Source organism: Cydia splendana, chromosome 1 (assembly GCF_910591565.1).
Source record: "Cydia splendana chromosome 1, ilCydSple1.2, whole genome shotgun sequence".
NCBI lineage: Eukaryota > Metazoa > Arthropoda > Insecta > Lepidoptera > Tortricidae > Cydia > Cydia splendana.
Window position 1 is genome coordinate 1,881,996 of NC_085960.1, and position 18,202 is coordinate 1,900,197.

Consider the following 18,202-nt stretch of genomic DNA (forward strand, 5'->3'; position numbering starts at 1 on the left):
TAAATTACATTTACTTAATCGTTTTTTAACATATCAAGTGCTAGCTAAAACTTTAATAAGTATTTCATAAATTATTGATATGTAGAATATTTTTTTTATCAATGTAAAAACCCGAGTGTAATACAAAATGTTCAATTGAAAGTCCAGTGTTTGTCACATTTATCTGTTAAACATCAACTCAATCATCATACATTACTTAAGTACATATACAAAATGCATTCGCTACCAAATTCGCTCCTTACAAATTTACCTTTCAATGCGCCCCCTGCACACAGTTGGCGTTCGCACCCTAGTACCAACTTAGTTATTATACTACTTTTAGTACCATTAAACTTAACCTAGTATAACTTTGCGTATATCGAGTCCACAGGCTGCAGGTGTACAGCGATGTACAGAACGCTCGAAATAATGTTATTTTTACTAAATAAAATAAAATAATTTTATTAGGGCGAGCGAAGCGAGCCCTATCACTATTCGACGAACTATGCATTCTTGTGGTACACTTTACGGAAAAACTACTGCACTGGTAGGTTTGAAATTTAACATAGTAATTTAAATTCATGTCTAGATGTGTTATCAAACATAAAAATATCATTTTATAAACCTAAAAAAATAAAATAAAGCAATAACACTTTGTATTACTACTAGCGCCATCTCTTGGCAAAATAATGAATTAACATTTGCTAATATTAATTATTAATTTCTCTAACAGATGGCGTTAGTAGTAAATAAATAAATATTGGACATTATACAAATTGACTAAGCCCCACAGTAAGCTCAAGAAGACAATAATGTCGACGGCGCTTACGCCATTAACAACGACGAATACAAAAGTGGGTTAAAATTTTGGATTCAGACGCACCTCGCGTCGCTTGGTTTGATTCCCAATTTAGCAATTAAGTTTCTGTGAATACCTACTTACTAGAACAATCTTGCTGTGGAGGTCAATTTCCTCGTGTCTCGATCATAAATCATAAATCATTTATTTTGCTTAAAACATGGTACAATAGATGGTCAACAATTATAAGTGAAGCACACATTTCACCAGTAGCTGGCATGCAAAATTTATACCTACAATATTTGAAACTAACAAAGTCATAACAAAAAAATATTATTAATGGAAACACATAAATAGATCAGTCATGTTGTGTTAGCAAACTTAAATCGGGTATTTTCACTTCGAGAAACAGTTTTGGCGCCATTAATTTATTACGTAAGACGATTTTTGAGTGGAGGGGGATCAAACATATCTTATTATTTCTTACAAGGGGGAGGGAGCGGGTTTTCATAGTATTTTTTTAATTTCTATGAAATTATGACGTTTAAAATACAAATAATAATACTTCCAGTACTTCCACACTCTATGCTATCAAACACGGTACAGAGTTAGCTTAAACGAGCTCAAGTACCTAAGGTACAGGTACAAATATCACATTCGTAATTTTTTTTTAAATAATAAACATTAAAACAAACCAAACGTGGTACTCAATTTTTTTCTTTAGATTCTTACGTAATATATGGTAATATAGGGGGGTGGGAGGAGGGGCTCAGCCTATTCTTATTATTTCTTACATAGGGGAGGGAGGGGGTCAAAAACTGGCAAAAATTGTCTTACGTAATTAATGAATGGCGCCTTTAGTGTTACTATTGCTAAAATTATAAAGATAAGCATATTAATACAAACTTCAGTGACTTAGGGCCGACACACGACTGCAACTTGTATGGGAACTACACGCCACCTGCACGCCAATTGCAACGTCAGCGTGCAGTTCAACAAAATGACCCAGAACCCTGGCAGCTCCTAGTGGAACTCAGGTTTGGTGCAACAAAGGCACATTAAGTTTTGGTCATCTGACTCATCTTGATGAGCACTTAGGAGAGTAGTACCCAAGATAGAGGTGATGCTGAACCCTGGCAGTACCTAGTGGAGCTCGGGTTTGGTGCAACATAGACACACGCGGTTTTGGTCATCCGACTCGTCTTGATGAGCACTAGGGAGAGCAGTATCCAAGATAGAGCCAATGCTGAACCCCGGCAGTACTTAATGGAACTTAGGTTTGGTGCAGCATAGGCACACGCTGTTTAGGTCATTCGACTTGTCTTGATGAGCACTTGGGAGAGCAGTACCCAAGATAAAGCGGATGCTGAACCCCGGCAGTACATAGTGGAACTCAGGTTTGGTGCAGCATAGGCGCACGCTGTTTTGGTAATCTAACTCGTCTTGATGAGCATTTGGGAAAGCAGTAACCAAAATAGAGCTGATGCTGAACCCTGGCAGTACCTAATGGAACTCAGGTTTGTTGCAACATAGGAACACTCTGTTTTGGTCATCCGACTCGTCTTGATGAGCACTTACGAGAGTAGTACCCAAGATAAAGCTGATGCTGAACCCTGGCTGTACCTAGTGGAACTCAGGTTTGGTGCAACATAGGCACATGCTGTTTTGGTCATCTGACACGTCTTAACGAGCACTTAGAAGAGCAGGACCCAAGATAGACCTAATGCTGAACCCTGGCTGTACCTAGTGGAACTGTGTGTGTGAGTGTTTATGTGCGGAGCAGCGTGATTACCGCCACTAGTAGGTGTCCAGACGGGATAGGTTTTCGCTGAATTGTGTGGTGTGGACGCAAAAATAAATTACCCAGCATTATGTAGGAAAGCCAGTTGGGGGCTATTCATAAATTACGTCATTATAAATTAGGGGCGGGGGGGTGTGATGGTAGCATGACGTAGGAGGAAACGGGGTCATTCGAAGCATGTATTTTGGATGATTTTAGGGGGGGTCAAAAATCGTCAAAAAACGATGACGTAATTTATGGACAGCCCCTTGGCATCCTTACAAAAAGTACTGGGCGACCGTGTAGGATGTAATAATAAGCGCTTATGAAATTGTATATTACGTGTGGATGATGTTGACAATTTGATTTTGTAGTCTGGACACGTTTTTAACGGACAAAGTAAAAGCTGTAACAAACAGGCGTACCGGACAGCAACCGGCGTCCCGTTAGTATATTTCTTTCTTGCTCTCACTTATAGTTGCGGTCTTAAATGCCGTAACACACTATCGCACCGCACCGCGACCTTGGTGCGTCGCACCCATAAGTGAGAGCGAGAAACAGATATCTCTTTCCCACTCTCACTTATGGGTGGGCGAGAAACAGATATCTCTTTCCCGCTCTCACTTATGGGTGCGACGCACCAAGGTCGCGGTGCGGTGCGATAGTGTGTTACGGCCTTAACTGACTTATTACGTACCCACCCACTCAATCGAACATGAAACAAGCTTCGGATTGGATCAAAGTCGCGGTCCGGTACGTTTAGGTAGAAAAACTCCGCGAGCCCTTACAAAGCTCTGCTTTTTGCTAGTTAAATAAAAAAACAATGACATTGTCCGTCACACATGACGTCACGCAAGCACCCTGCGCCGCCTAAACGAAACAGCAGGCTCAGGCATACATTTTCGCCGCGCGGTAGAAAGAGAGGGTTACGCCTTACGCCTTACGCCTTACGCTGTCTCGAGTTTAACATTTTTTCCCCACCTCAAAAAGTGCACAGCGCCGCTAAAGAAGTTTTCACTTCAAAAAACTTTCATTATTTTTGTTTTCCTCATGATCCAGTCATAGATTTTGAAAATACCAGTTTCATTGAAGGGAAAGTTGGGATGATCATTCGTCTGTTTTTAGGGTTCCGTACCCAAAGGGTAAAAACGGGACCCTATTACTAAGACTCCGCTGTCCGTCCGTCTGTCACCAGGCTGTATCTCATGAACCGTGATAGTCAGATAGTTGAAATTTTCACAGATGATGTATTTCTGTTGCCGCTATAACAGCAAATACTAAAAAGTACGGAACCCTCGGTGGGCGAGTCCGACTCGCACTTGTCCGGTTTTTTATCATTCGTCTGTCTTTAGTATTCGTCTGTCAGAAAATCGATGTCATTCATGTTAATCGATTTGTGATTTTTGGTGTGGTTCGCGGGGAGCGGGGAGTGAGTGAGCGAGACCACAGATATAAAATCTATGAGTATGAGCAAGACAGGTGAATCGTAGCCGGGCAGAGGGGCATCGGTATCTTTGAATCGGTTAGGATTTCCCATCACTAAATTACGGCTGTGACGTCACAGTAGGTGGTAAAAAGTCGGCACACTTGGTTTCAATACAAATCGTGATATTTGCTTCATCTAGCTAGTGTATATGTCGTAGTCAGATCGTATAATCCGCCGTATTACATTACGGCTAGCCGTTTTCAAAAACAGGGGCGTTTTGAAATGCGGCGGTTCGACGATTAGCCGGATTGTCATTGCGATACGTTCTTCAATAAGGCGGCCTACGTTTAGCCGCATCATACTACTATTTAGATTGTAGAGTGACCAGTTATTTCGGTCGCCTACGTAACCGGAGTTTGACAATGTTTGCAATTTAATTTATTTTTACCATGATCCCACCGCACTACATGTGTTTCTTTTCCGAAACATTTCCTTCATAACTTAAATAGACGGAGCCCCGCTAGCGGGGCTCCTATTTCTGGGCGGTTTGTCCTTCGGGCATCTGAAGCTACCTAACGAACCTAACCTACTTACCTACCTACGCTTTTTTCCCGAAAGTGTAATGTTTTCACAGACGTCTCCTAAATCAATAGGTAGGTAGGTTAGGTTCGTTAGGTAGCTTCATATGCCCGAAGGGCAAACCGCTCAGAAATAGGAGCCCCGCGAAGCGGGGCTCCGTCTAGTTAAGTTGCGAAGGAAATGTTTTTTGAAAAGAAACAGTCCGACAAACTCCAGATTTGATGGACACCCCAGCGTTTTTCATAGTTTGTTGTTGTTATGTCAGGCAGCGCCACGAGTGTTAAAAATGGGAACTAAAAACTGTCAAAGCGGAGGCTAATGACTCGCTGTATTACATTACGCCTAGCCGTGTTGAAGAACGTATGGCGCCGAATACATTCCGGCGGATTCTCATTCAGCCGCATTCAATCCGGCTAATCGTTGAACCGCCGCATTTCAAAACGCCCCTGTTTTTGAAAACGGCTAGCCGTAATGTAATATGGCGGATTATACGATCCGACTGCGACATACAGGGTGATTCAGGAGACGTGAGCAGGACTAATACTGCGCATTTCGTAGATTATAAGCAACACTTTCGTATCAGTATTAGTGAGGTTAACGTTAATTTTCTAACTTCACATTGAAAAAAAAAGTTATTAATTTATTTACGACATGCGTGGTCACCCTAAAATTAGAATACTAAACTACCGATATTCTGTGTCAAATTGAATGTCACCACTGTCATCGCGGTCTGGTTACTTTTGAAAACTCGTATCTCACTCAAGTTTGACAGTTTATTTTCTTCGTAATCAAAAATTAAAGAGGTTTTATGCTTATTAATTAGGTCTTGTAGGGTGACCATGATTGTAGAGGATTAAATTTGCCCTCACCAAAAAGTTAAAAAATAGGAAAAAGTGTGGTTGTTTCCCCTAAATACGACGGTGATCGATCAATTATCAGTTACTGAGTGTGCAGGATTAGTCCTGCTCACGTCTCATGAATCACCCTGTATATATTATATCTGTGGGAGCATCTCTAGTATTTATTCCAGGGTGAGAGATGTTTTTGCGCGCGTTGTTTCATCCGCTACTAGGTAGGGCAAACCTTGGCTATTCGGTGATACGTAGTTATCCGGTGATAGTGAGTTTTAATGTCTTTTAGCCGCGTTACCTGGTAATTATATTACTTTAAACCATATTACACCACATTAGTCACATCCATGGTATCTCTTAAACATTGTTTTAAGCAATCAAATTACCGGGCAACTCGGCTAAAAGACAATAAAACTGACTATCACCGAATAACTACGTATCACCGAATAGCCAAGGTTTGCCCTACTTAACGGGAGTACAGGAGCGTGTTGGTATGGTTTGTAGTTTCTGTTACCTCTGCAGCAGTTTTTAAAATTTAAATAACTTAACTTTTAGTTTAGTTCTTTCTATTTTGCAGTCGGTTATAATTATTTTGTACTCGTAACATCCTATGAATATATAAATATGTAACGTAATTTTCTTATCGTGAACATAACAATACATGATATAATAAACAATCACCACAGGTACTTAACACAAACGCCCAGATTATCGCATTTCAACCATGATATCGTTAATTCTGTATAAGTTTCCATTAGCATATTACCTACTTGGATATTTCATGATAAGATAATAATAAATAATAAACATTATGATGATATTTAGAATTTGTAATTGTACCTAATCATGACAAGTACATGTAGGTAAGGTCGCAATTAGACTATTATATAATATCATAGACTAGCGACTCGCCCCGGCTTCGGACGAGTTACACAAAACCGTAACAAATTATACCGTAAACTGGGGCTATTCGGTACAATTTTTGTAGTAAAACATCAATAACTCCATATTTTATATCAAAAATATATTTCTTTTTAATAATGGTTAAAACGCATCTTTCTCCGTCATTGTATGTACTACATATCGATACCTTTGGATTCAATTGGCGTAAAGGACATTTTGGCGAAAATGAGTTGTATATACAGTTTTGTTCAGAATTCCAAGCGCTATCGTTCTGTATAGTTAAAATTTCGATATCTCTTAAAAAGTGGCCTTTACGACCCAATTATTTACTATGATTTTGCAAAAACAGCTTAGCTCAAGGGGCGTAAATGACCAGTTACAAATTAGATGTTCAAAGATATTATCGTAAAGGTTACCGCTAAATATAAATATTGTTGTAAATGACTTACATGTCTTTTGTCGTCCTTTAAGCCCTTCATTTGTCTTAATGATTTTTCATATCGTATGGTCACGATGGTCGTAAAGGACATATTTTACTATTGATATTATTGTACTTGCCCTTTACGACCCGCTCTAAAAATATTTTTTTATAAGTATAAGAAGCGAACAAGGTCGTAAAGGACTTTTCTAATACTTGTGTTTTTTACTACCTCAAATTAGTTTCTAAACTCTAAATTTAAAACAAATAACATGGACCTAGCGGTGAATAATATCAAATAAATCGTTTTCTGGGACCTTTATTACTATAATGTAATGTTTGCCCTTCAATTTGAAAGCATTTACGCTAAGAGCTTTTTCCACTGTTATCTTTGTTCATGGGCGTAAAGGTCTATAACAACTGTAATCGGGATATACCTAGCATATTTAACTACCGTTTGATACATTTTTAAGCTTCGTAACAGTAAACTATGCTGAAAACAGTTAACATGTGTACCGTGGGTGGTAACTAATACACCCCAAATTTGGAATAAAATAGTCTGATAACGTCCCTTACGACCCCTTACTAAACAAGATTCACTAAATTATCAAAAAATTCATGGGCGCAAAGGACATTGATACTGTTTTTGACCAATTTTAAAGGACATTAACTTCTTTCCTATTTAATTAATAGATATGAGTGCTAATTTAGGTTAAAGAGACTAACATTTTGAGTACTTTTCTAATACACATCAAAAATAAGCTCGATAAACAACAACAATATATCAAAATTTAAAAAAACTCGCAGTTTTTCGCTTCTCCTGAAAACTAGCATTTTGTCCTTTACGTCAATTGAACTCAAAGGTATCGATATGTTTGAATGAGTAATAATTTTTTAAGAGGTGTTCTAAAATTTTTCATGGTTGACGTTTCACGTTTTTGACAGCAGTAAATTAATTAAAAAAGAGAATAATTTTTAAGAAAAAAAAAACGACTTCTATGGGGGCCGGTGAAAGATTATTGTAGATGGTGCACTACATATGTAGAAAAGGAGGTAAAACCACCCACTTTTCTACTAGCATTTCGCTTCTGTAGGGGTCGTAGTTCTAGCCTAACCCAATCCACTCCTCTGATAGCAGTTCGGTTCTGTGAGGATCGCAGTTCGAACCTAATCAAACCCACTTTTCAAGTAGCATTTCGTTTCTGTAAGGCTCGCAGTTCTAACCTAACCTAACCCTTGTTCGGTTCTGTGAGGATCGCAGTTCAAACCTAACCTAACCCACTTAACGGCGCATGCGGTGCGGTGTACGGGGGTTTGAGCGGGAGGGGTTAGTAAGATTGACATCATCATACTTTATACTTATACCTACATTTTATGGTAGGTAATCATGATGGTTTATTTAGTTAAGGTATCATAGTGGTTTTCCGGGTCAAGGTCCGGGTCCGAGTCCGAATCCGGGTCCGAGTCCGGGTCCGAGTCCGAGTCCGGGTCCGAGTCCGAGTCCGAATCCGAGTCCGGGTCCGAGTCCGGGTCCAAGTCCGGGTCCGAGTCGGGGTCCGAGTGCGGTTCTGAGTCCAGAGGGGCTACCGCGAAAACCATAATTCGCAAATTGCGGGGATCTTTCTCTTTTACTCCAATGAAGGCGTAATTAGAGTGACAGAGAAAAATGCCCGCAATTTGCGAACTTCGATTTTCGCGGTTATAGCCCAGGTCCGAGGCCGGCTCCGAGTCCGGGTCCGAGTCCGGTTCCGGTTCCGGTTCCGGGTCCGGCTCCGAGTCCGGATCCGAGTCCGTGTCCGAGTCCGAGTCCGCGTCCGAGTCCGGGTCCGAGTTCGGTTCCGAGTCCGAGTCCGGGTCCCAGTCCGGGTCCGAGTTCGGTTCCGATTCCGGGTCCGATTCCGGGTCAAATTCCGGGTCCGAGTCCGGGTCCGAGTCCGGGTCCGAGTCCGGGTCCGAGTCCGGGTCCGAGTCCGGGTCCGAATCCAAGGTCCGAGTCCAAGTCAAAATCGAAATTCGAAATCACCAAACGTGTACTATGCGTCGTTGAAGAGTTCTGTTCTGGTCATCATCAGCAGTTCCACTTCATCAAATGCGACAGTTTTAAATGTAAATGCTTGATTTTATGATGTAAATACAAAAAAATCTATACGTATGCCTTTATTATTTGAGGAGTTCCCTCGATTCCTTATGGATTCCATCATCAGAACTTGAGCTTGACAAAAATGTGGCTTAAAAACTTAACTTGCTTAACAAACATAACGAAGAGGAAAAATCGCCAAACGTGAACTATGCGTCGTTGAAGAGTTCTGTTCTGGTGATCATCAGCAGTTCCACTTCATCAAATGCGACAGTTTTAAATGAAAATGCTTGATTTTCTGATGTAAATACAAGAATCTCTATACGCATGCCTTTAAGATTTGAGGACTTCCCTCGATTCCTCATGGATCCCGTCATCAGAACTCGAGCTTGACAAAAATGTGGCTTAAAAACTTAACTTGCTTAACAAACATAACAAAGACGACAAATCGCCAAACGTGAACTATGCGTCGTTGAAGAGTTCCGTTCTGATCATCATCAGCGGTTCCACTTCATCAAATGTCACTTTTTTGGATGTATATGCTTAATTTGTTGATAAAAACCCAAAAATCACTATATGTATGCCTTTAAGATTTGAGGAGTTCCCTCGGTTTCTCATGGATCCCATCATCAGAACTGGGTTTTGACAAAAACGGGACCAATCTGTATGCATATACATACAATCAAAAAAAGAATTTCCATAATCGGTCCAGTAATGACGGAGATATGGAGTAACAAACATAAAAAGAAAATATAAAAAAAACACAACCGAATTGATAACCTCCTCCTTTGGGATTCGGAAGTCGGTTAAAAAAAGGAGAAAATCCGAATGTATTTTTTAGTTAAATCAAGATATTTTTCTTTACCTGTCTCTAAATCTTTATAAAAAATTTACTACAGTATATTTGGTAAATTTATATGGTTCTTAAATAATAACAGGCATGAATAGCAGTGTCAATAACAGTCCTATCGTTCGCAAATTAACTTTTTGTTACAATCCAAAAAAACATATGAAACATAACTAATGCCTCTTAAGTACATGACATGTAGGGTAGATCTCTAGGATCTTTACGAGTACCTGTATTATTTATAAATTTTAATTTAACGCTGAAAATAGCTTTCCGCGCATCCCTTTCGGAAGGCCTCGTAAAATCATACACTTTTCCAGTATAGAAACATCCTTATTTTTAGGAAAAATATATGTACACCATCGCAAGCGCAGACTTCTGGCCGCAGGGTGTGGTGTTTCGGCGGTTCCGGGGCAACCTGCTGAACCCTACGCCGAGATACAGAACTATTCGGATTTCGAGATAATCACAAGATCTTGAGACGATTTAGAGATCAACTAGATCTACATTAGATATCCACTAGATGTGACTTGGATATCTAAGTCATAACTTGTCGAAATCGTTCAAGAGGACCTCCAGAATCGCGGAAACGTCAAATTTGACATATCTATCTTACAAATATCTTTAAATTATCCATATCGTAACTTGTTGATTGAACTAATCTTGATGAAATCTAATTCATTTTCCAAATCGAGCCGTCAGACGACGCAACAGAGCCACGCTGTTACGTCATCGCCCGAATCTAATGTTTAGTTAATTTCATTTTTATTTGTGGGTATGGTTTTTCTTAGTCTTTTCTTTTATTTTGTAGTTTCACAGTGCCTTGGTTTTATACTGTAATGCTGTGTTACTTATTTGATCAATAAATAAATGTAGGTAATTGAATTTGAGTAAGAATTGCAATTTCTTTTTCATAATAAAAAATCTTTTAACTTATTGTTTAGTCATCATTAACATATAATTTAATATACAAATATAAGTACCTAAACAATACTCATACTCATACTCATTTATTTATAATATAATTACATATTACACGTCAAAAATGGAAAATTAAATTAGATAAATTAAGATACAATTATTGTTATTATGTTACAATTACATGTCTTTCCCATCACGGAACAATGGTGTTCCGGACCTTTGGGAGGCGTGCGCGGAGCTGAAGCCAATACGTAGAGGCCCTTTTGACACTTTAATGAAATGTAAGGGGTACACCGAGCGGATGCTGCCCTTACCCGTGTCATGGGACGCACGCAGAGGCAGCACCCGCCAGGGTGTAAGGGCTATTGAGAGTTGATGGAATCTAAAATGAACTAGGTTATTGGGTGAAAGCGATGGACTAAAAGTACTGAGCTATGGGGTAAAAAACCGGACGCCTGCCTAATAAAACGGCATGCAACAACAATTACATTATTATTACAGGTTTGGTTGGTATACCTAAATAAGTGTGTCAAATATTATTACAATTGTGATGATAGTGTTAATTAAATTTGTTTCATAAAAATTATTATCTAAAATGTCAACTTGATTGTAAATTATAAAAGTCATTTAGACTGTAAAAGGCATGCGAGAGGAGCCATTTCTTCAGTTGGCGCGTGAAGAGTTGATGGATTTTATCGTGGTGATGTCCTGCGGTAATGTGTTACACACTATATTTTAACCTATTGGGCGGAATGCACGAAAGGAGCATGATATTGTCTCATCATAAATAATGATTAGGTACCTAATGAATACATCAATCTCCGAACTTTAAACCTAAATTCAAAAATATGAAAGTATTTTTTTATATTGTGTATTTTTTTCAGTCGTGTAATGTAGACATTAGGTACATAATATGTGCCTACGTATGATTCGATAATAAATATAGTATGATGTATAGATATTTAAAAGTATGCGTGATGGACACCTTTGCACCAGAAAAGATGCGGGCCTGCGGGATGCCTTGTTTGAGTAGTTTGCTATTATTGTTTAATTTTAATTTTAGATTTTTTGTACTGGTGTAGCCAGTTTTAGTTGTTAATTTGTTTTTTTTTTGTAATTGTATTCATGTATGTATGTCTTTTCTTATCTGTCTTGAAAACCAAAGAAAAGTTCATGTCAAATTATATGTTACTTCAGAATGTCGTTATAAAAAAAAAACAGCCAAGTGCGAGTCGGACTCGCACACGAAGGGTTCCGTACCGTTATCTATAAAAACGGTCACTCATCCAAGTACTGACCCCGCCCGACGTTGCTTAACTTCGGTCAAAAATCACGTTTGTTGTATGGGAGCCCCACTTAAATCTTTATTTTATTCTGTTTTTAGTATTTGTTGTTATAGCGGCAACAGAAATACATCATCTGTGAAAATTTCAGCTGTCTAGCTATCACAGATCACGAGATACAGCCTGGTGACAGACGGATGGACGGACAGCGGAGTCTTAGTAATAGGGTCCCGTTTTACCCTTTGGGTACGGGACCCTAAAAATGAGAGCATAACTTAAATAATATGGGAGCGGCTTTTTGGCGACGGGGTCGTATACCTGAACTCTTAATGATGTATTTAAACAAAACCACATACTGAATACATCTCTCATCTACTTAATTTATAATATCTGGGAGACAACATATAAAAACTCAAAAATGCGCGTTTCCCAAGAGATAAGATTTACTTGACATTTCTGCCAAGAATTTGGCAGACAATTCTGCTCCTATTGAGCAGCCCAGTATGAACATGGAATTGGTTCCAGTCATAACCAATGATTTAATAGATTTAAACTAGCTGTTAAGACAAAAGATTCTGTCTCTGGCAATTTAGTTTTAAATAAATATAATGAAAAATACTGCAAACATGGAAAGTATATCCACCTGGTGCATCAAAATATTCAATGTATTAGAGGAAAAAATGTATAGATAGAACTTTTTTTGAATGATTTTAATATTGATATTTTATGTCTTACTGAACATTGGTTAAATAATAATGAATTAATGCCCCAATTTAATAATCACCAGGCGGGAAGTTCGTTCACCAGACTTAGTTCCATACATGGTGGGTCATTAATTATATTAAATAGTCAGTTAAAATTTAAGGAACGTAAGGACATTGTATCCATGTCTGTTGAACGGACTATAGAACTAAGTGCAGTAGAATTAGAGCAATTTATTGTTGTCTGTGTGTATAGGCCGCCATTAAGTAATTTTGAATTATTTGAAAACATAATGGAATCTGCCCTACTTAAAATATCATCTTCTAGTAAGAAATTGCTTATATGCGGCGACTTTAATGTAAATATTATGGAAAATTCAACAATGTCTTGTAGATTATTGAATCTTTTTAAATCTTGTAATCTCAACCACATGTTTATGGAGCCCACTAGAGTGACTGCTACTAGTGCAACCTGTATAGATAATATTTTCACAGATATTTTTCCTATTGCTAAAAAAGTTATCAGCAATTTAGAATCAGACCACTTAGGTCAATTAATGGTATTTGAGGCATTAAGGAAAAATACCATGAGAAAACAAATAACTTTTGTACCGGTAACCTCGGACCGCGTGGAAAGAATGAAGCTAAGTTTAGTTCAGGCGCTACCCTTTTTGTCTTCCGATATGAGTCCTAATAGTATGTATAATTCATTCTTTCACACTTTTATGGATCATTATAATGCGATATTCACCTCAAAATCAGTCGTAGTTAGTGGTGCATCAGTTTTTAGTGAGTGGGCTACTGCGGACTTACATCAAAGAAGACGTGAACTGTATGCCTTATATGAGGAACGGCGGTTTAATCAGAGTGATGAATTTAAAGAACATGTGAAGGAGTATTCGAAGAAGTTTAAAGTAGATTGTCATATAGCTAAGCGAAATTATCTAAGTCAGAAAATAAAAAGTAGTTCCGACATTGTTAAAGCAACCTGGAAAGTTATAAATGTGGAGACTGGTCGCTCGAAACATACAATTAAAGAACTTAAACTAAACATTGATAACAAAATTATAGATTCCAACTTAGAAGTAGCTACAGAATTTGAAAAATTTTTCACCGAGGTACCAGTATCCACAACTAAGGATTTAAATTCATCACCCTCATCTGCTGTTACATTATTAAAACATAACGCTCCAGAGTGTTGTGGAGACCTTAATTTTGAACATGTTTGTACCTCAGATGTAATAAAGGCGTTTAAATCAATTAATGTCAAAAAAACTAATGACCTCTGGGGAGTCTCTGTCCATGCTGTCAAATCCTTAGTAGAAATTGTAGCGCCTGACTTGGTAGTTATATTTAACAACAGTGTTGATTGCGGCGAGTTTCCTGATCTAATGAAACATAGTAAAGTAATTCCTTTATTTAAATCTGGTAGCAGCTCTGACCCCACTAACTTTAGACCGATATCTGTGCTACCAACATTTAGCAAGATTTTTGAAAAATTAGTTCTTTCTCAATTAGTACGACATTTTAACGTTAATAATTTGATGCATAATAAGCAGTTTGATTTTACACGGGGTCGCTCAACAACCGATGCTGGTGTTGAGCTAATTAAGCATATTTTCGATGCCTGGGAGGAGTCACGAGATGCTTTAGGTGTCTTCTGTGATTTATCTAAGGCCTTCGACTGTATTTGTCATGAAACATTAATCAGGAAACTTCATTATTACGGAGTTAGAGGATCGGCACTGAATTTACTTAAGTCCTACTTAAATAGTAGAATACAAAGGGTCGATGTGAATGGACAGCGATCACCTGGGTCATTGGTCTCTATGAGTGTACCACAGGGGTCAATATTGGGGCCTTTCCTGTTCCTTATCTACATAAATGACTTGCCATTCCTTATTAAGACCCACCATGATATAGTATTGTTTGCAGACGACACCTCACTTATTTTCAAAGTCAAACGTCAGCAACAAGCTTACAATGATGTAAACAATGCTATTTCAAAAGTAGTAAATTGGTTCAATGTTAATAATTTACTGTTAAATGAGAAAAAGACTAAATGTATTAAGTTTGTCACTAGTAGTAACGTAAGGCATGTACAAACAAGTGTCATTGTGAAGGATAAGGAATTGGAATTAGTTGATAGTACAGTTTTTCTTGGTATAACTTTAGATTCTAAACTCCAGTGGGGTCCCCATATTGCTACTCTTTCGAATAGACTGAGCTCTGCAGCTTTTGCAGTGAGCAAAATCCGTCAGTTAACTGATGTGAAAACAGCTCGATTAGTATATTTTAGTTACTTCCATAGCATTATGGCATATGGTATTTTACTGTGGGGCGGTGCTTCAGAGATAAATACCATTTTTGTTCTGCAGAAGAGGGCTATTCGAGCAATATACAAAATGAACCATAGAGACTCACTTAGAGATAAATTTAAGGAAATTGACATAATGACAGTGCACTGTCAATACATTTATGAGAATATTCTGTATGTACATAAAAATATTGTAAATTTTAGGAAAAATTGTGAAATTCATAATATTAATACTAGAAATAAACATAAGCTCGCAGTGCCCTTCACTCGGCTCCATAAAATTAAAAAATCATTCATGGGTAATTGTGTAAGATTTTATAATAAACTTCCAAACCATATTACTGAATTATCTATTAATAAATTTAAGAATTATGTAAAGCGTAAACTTATTTCTAAAGCTTATTATACCACACAAGACTACATGAATGATATTACAACGTGGGATTAATTGTTATTCGAAATGATTATTTATTTATTAGGTATATTTGATTATTGATGAGGAAATGGATATTCCGATGTAATACTATCTACTTCTTTTGTTACTTATGGTTTTTTTTTTTTTTTTTTTTGACATTTAGATTTTATTCTAGAAATTCTAGACTAGTATTTTTTTTATACAATCTTTTTAATGTTTGACGATCCTTTTGTGAAATTTTTAGTGTTAAATTTGATATGTATAATAATCCAATTTTATTATGGAATAATACTAACATCAATAAATTGCTCTGATAATTAGATTAAGATTAATTACGATTCATAAGAGCTTGTTGCTAGGCCTACATGAATAAAGTAAATTTTGTTTGTTTGTTTGTTTAAGACCTAGCTAGATCGGATTTATCGCCCCCGAAAACTCCCATATAGCAAATTTCATCGAAATTCCGAGATCCAGGTTGATAGATATAATAACTAAACTAAATCAATAAATTAAATACCTAGTAAAAATTATTATTTCGGAAATAAAATTAATTGTACATTATTTACAACATTTAAAGACCTTCACACTAGGCAAATGCCCGTCCCTTGAAGGAGACAGTATAATTAACATTTTACAATTTTATCTACATGCAACAGGCTACTCGTATTTAATATGATATACAGATGTAGTGCATAATTGTTTTCCATCGTATTTTCGCGCAAACGTTCGTATTTGTCATGCTAGTTCGGTCAACCTCAGTACCTACTTTTTGTGCCGAGACTGACTGATATAGACACGTTTGTACGTTTCCGTGAAAATACGATGGAAAATAATTACCTATGCACTGCATCTATATAATATATCATAATATAATATATCATAACTAATATGTCGTCAACAGTTGCTTCATGGAATACAATATTAGTTCGCTATTTATTTATAGTAATTATTATCACAGTAATACATTGTCATCTTTTATAACACGCATTTCCTAAAGGGGTTACTACATCTATCACATTTCAGGACACTTATGAGTTATGTAGTAACTGATACTTTATAGAGCCCAGAATGTTATAAAAGTCGATTTTTTTCGTCATATTTGGTAAAAATTTGGTGGTTTGATAGAGTTCCCTATTCGTATAATAAGCACAATTTCACCATTTATGTCTTAAAAAATCTACACTATCTAAAAAATCCACCGAGGTACGAAAACGTATCATAAGTATTTTCATAACTCAATGGAAAATTACATACATGAATTGATACAATTCGTTTGTCCCAAATTGAGATTTCGTATTTATTTCACCCTCTTCAAACCAGCCAAATTTAACCCAAATTAACAAAAACTACAACAAAATATATCGGCACATTATTTGTTTCATTTACTTATAACTAAGTTTGTTGTTGTTATATACACTATCCAAGGTAGATATCTTCTTCCTTCGGCGCCTTCTGTCTTCTCAGTATGACGCAGGAGATTACGGTGAGTATGAAAGCTAGACCAGCTAGGACCGCACTGGAGTACCCCACCCAGGAAGCGAAGTGATCGTTCTGGAGGAGACACTGGGAACCGCGGGTGAACGCGCACGTGAACACTGGAAAGAGTTTAATAAATAAATACATTATATAGGTACGAGTATATTTACAGATCGACTTAGTCCCATACTTGTAATTAAAAAATAAAAATACATGAAAATTATTTCTAAGTTATTTAAGGCTTGTGTTGTGAGTAATAGACGACTGTATAGTAGGTACTATAAATACTATGATATTATATAAAAAAGAATAAATTAAACACGCACTACAGACACGCACCGTGATAGATTCCATTAGGGTTCCAGCTAAATTGGACATTCCATAGCGTTAGTATTGAGCAACCAATTAAGCTAGGACCCTACATGGCTCAACAGTCGTGGAGCGTGATGGTACCTACATCCGTGAGCTAGTGTATCTGTACTCACAGCTAATCCCCATGTAGAACCCTTGGGCCCCCACGAAGGCGACGAGTGACACTACGCTTGACGCGACGCCTACCGCCATCGCGACGTCACGCTTGTCCACTGACTCCAACAACACGGTGGTCTGCCATATGAACGCCAGAGCTGAAAAACAATTGTAATCTTTTCTTAAAAATAGTTGAAGATTACATGAAGATATTGGAGATACAGCAAAAAGGGGTGTGAAACAAAAAATGATAACCTGTGACTTCGTTCTCTTCTGCAGGTCTGCCATTATCGATCTTTTAAAAATCATCGCGGTTAGTGGAAAGGCATTTTCACTTCGATATGGTAAACCTTCTAGGTTTCAACTCGGAGAAAATTAAAACCCAAGTCTCGAAGAAACAACATATAAGGTGGGTAGTACGAGAACTTCGGAACTACATGTATGACATGTATATTTTATTTTCTAAGGAAATATCAATATTTATATTAGTATCTCCGCTGTTTTGCACGGAGCGGGTAAAATCCGTCGCACGCGTCCGCGCCAATCGTTGCTCTTCCTATTTTTCAATAGGGTATCTCCTACTCCATGCTCCGAAGACAGCGGAGACACTTAAGTAAAAAAGTCGGTCAATAAACTTACTGCTGACCAAGCAAATGGTGACGTAAAACATTTGGTGTAAATTATACATGCTGGCGCAGGAGCCGTCGTCGCACGCGCCTCTGGTGACGCGCCCACCCGGCGCGCATGAGCAGTTCGAGTATACGCTGAAACAGGAAGTTAATAGAATACATCAATCATATTTAAGAAATAGAAAAAAATCTAACAATTTAAGAAAAACGAAACGGTGCACAAATCATATAATATACATAGGATGAGGCGTTCCCCAAGGTTCAATTTTGGATCCGATATTTTTTGTGTGTATTATGAACAACTTCACAATATCAGCGTTAACGCAAACAAGA

At 37.6% G+C, this 18,202-nt stretch overlaps 1 protein-coding gene across 2 annotated transcripts in view; it reads right to left on the bottom strand.

Annotated features, from left to right (window-relative positions):
* The window catches only part of LOC134806680 (solute carrier organic anion transporter family member 2B1-like), a 78,343-nt gene that overhangs the window by 37,284 nt on the left and 22,857 nt on the right, over positions 1-18,202 (bottom strand). The window contains exons 10-12 of one of the 2 annotated variants that reach the window (XM_063780016.1): positions 17,880-18,004; positions 17,258-17,398; positions 15,327-16,891 (exon numbers count right to left, since the gene is read on the bottom strand). The exons of the other annotated variant lie outside the window; for it this stretch is intronic. Of the exons in view, the coding sequence (XP_063636086.1) occupies positions 16,713-16,891; positions 17,258-17,398; positions 17,880-18,004 (445 nt within the window). The 3' untranslated portion in view covers positions 15,327-16,712. Of the gene's footprint in view, positions 1-15,326; positions 16,892-17,257; positions 17,399-17,879; positions 18,005-18,202 lie in introns of those variants that run through there. 2 annotated transcript variants of the gene reach the window in all.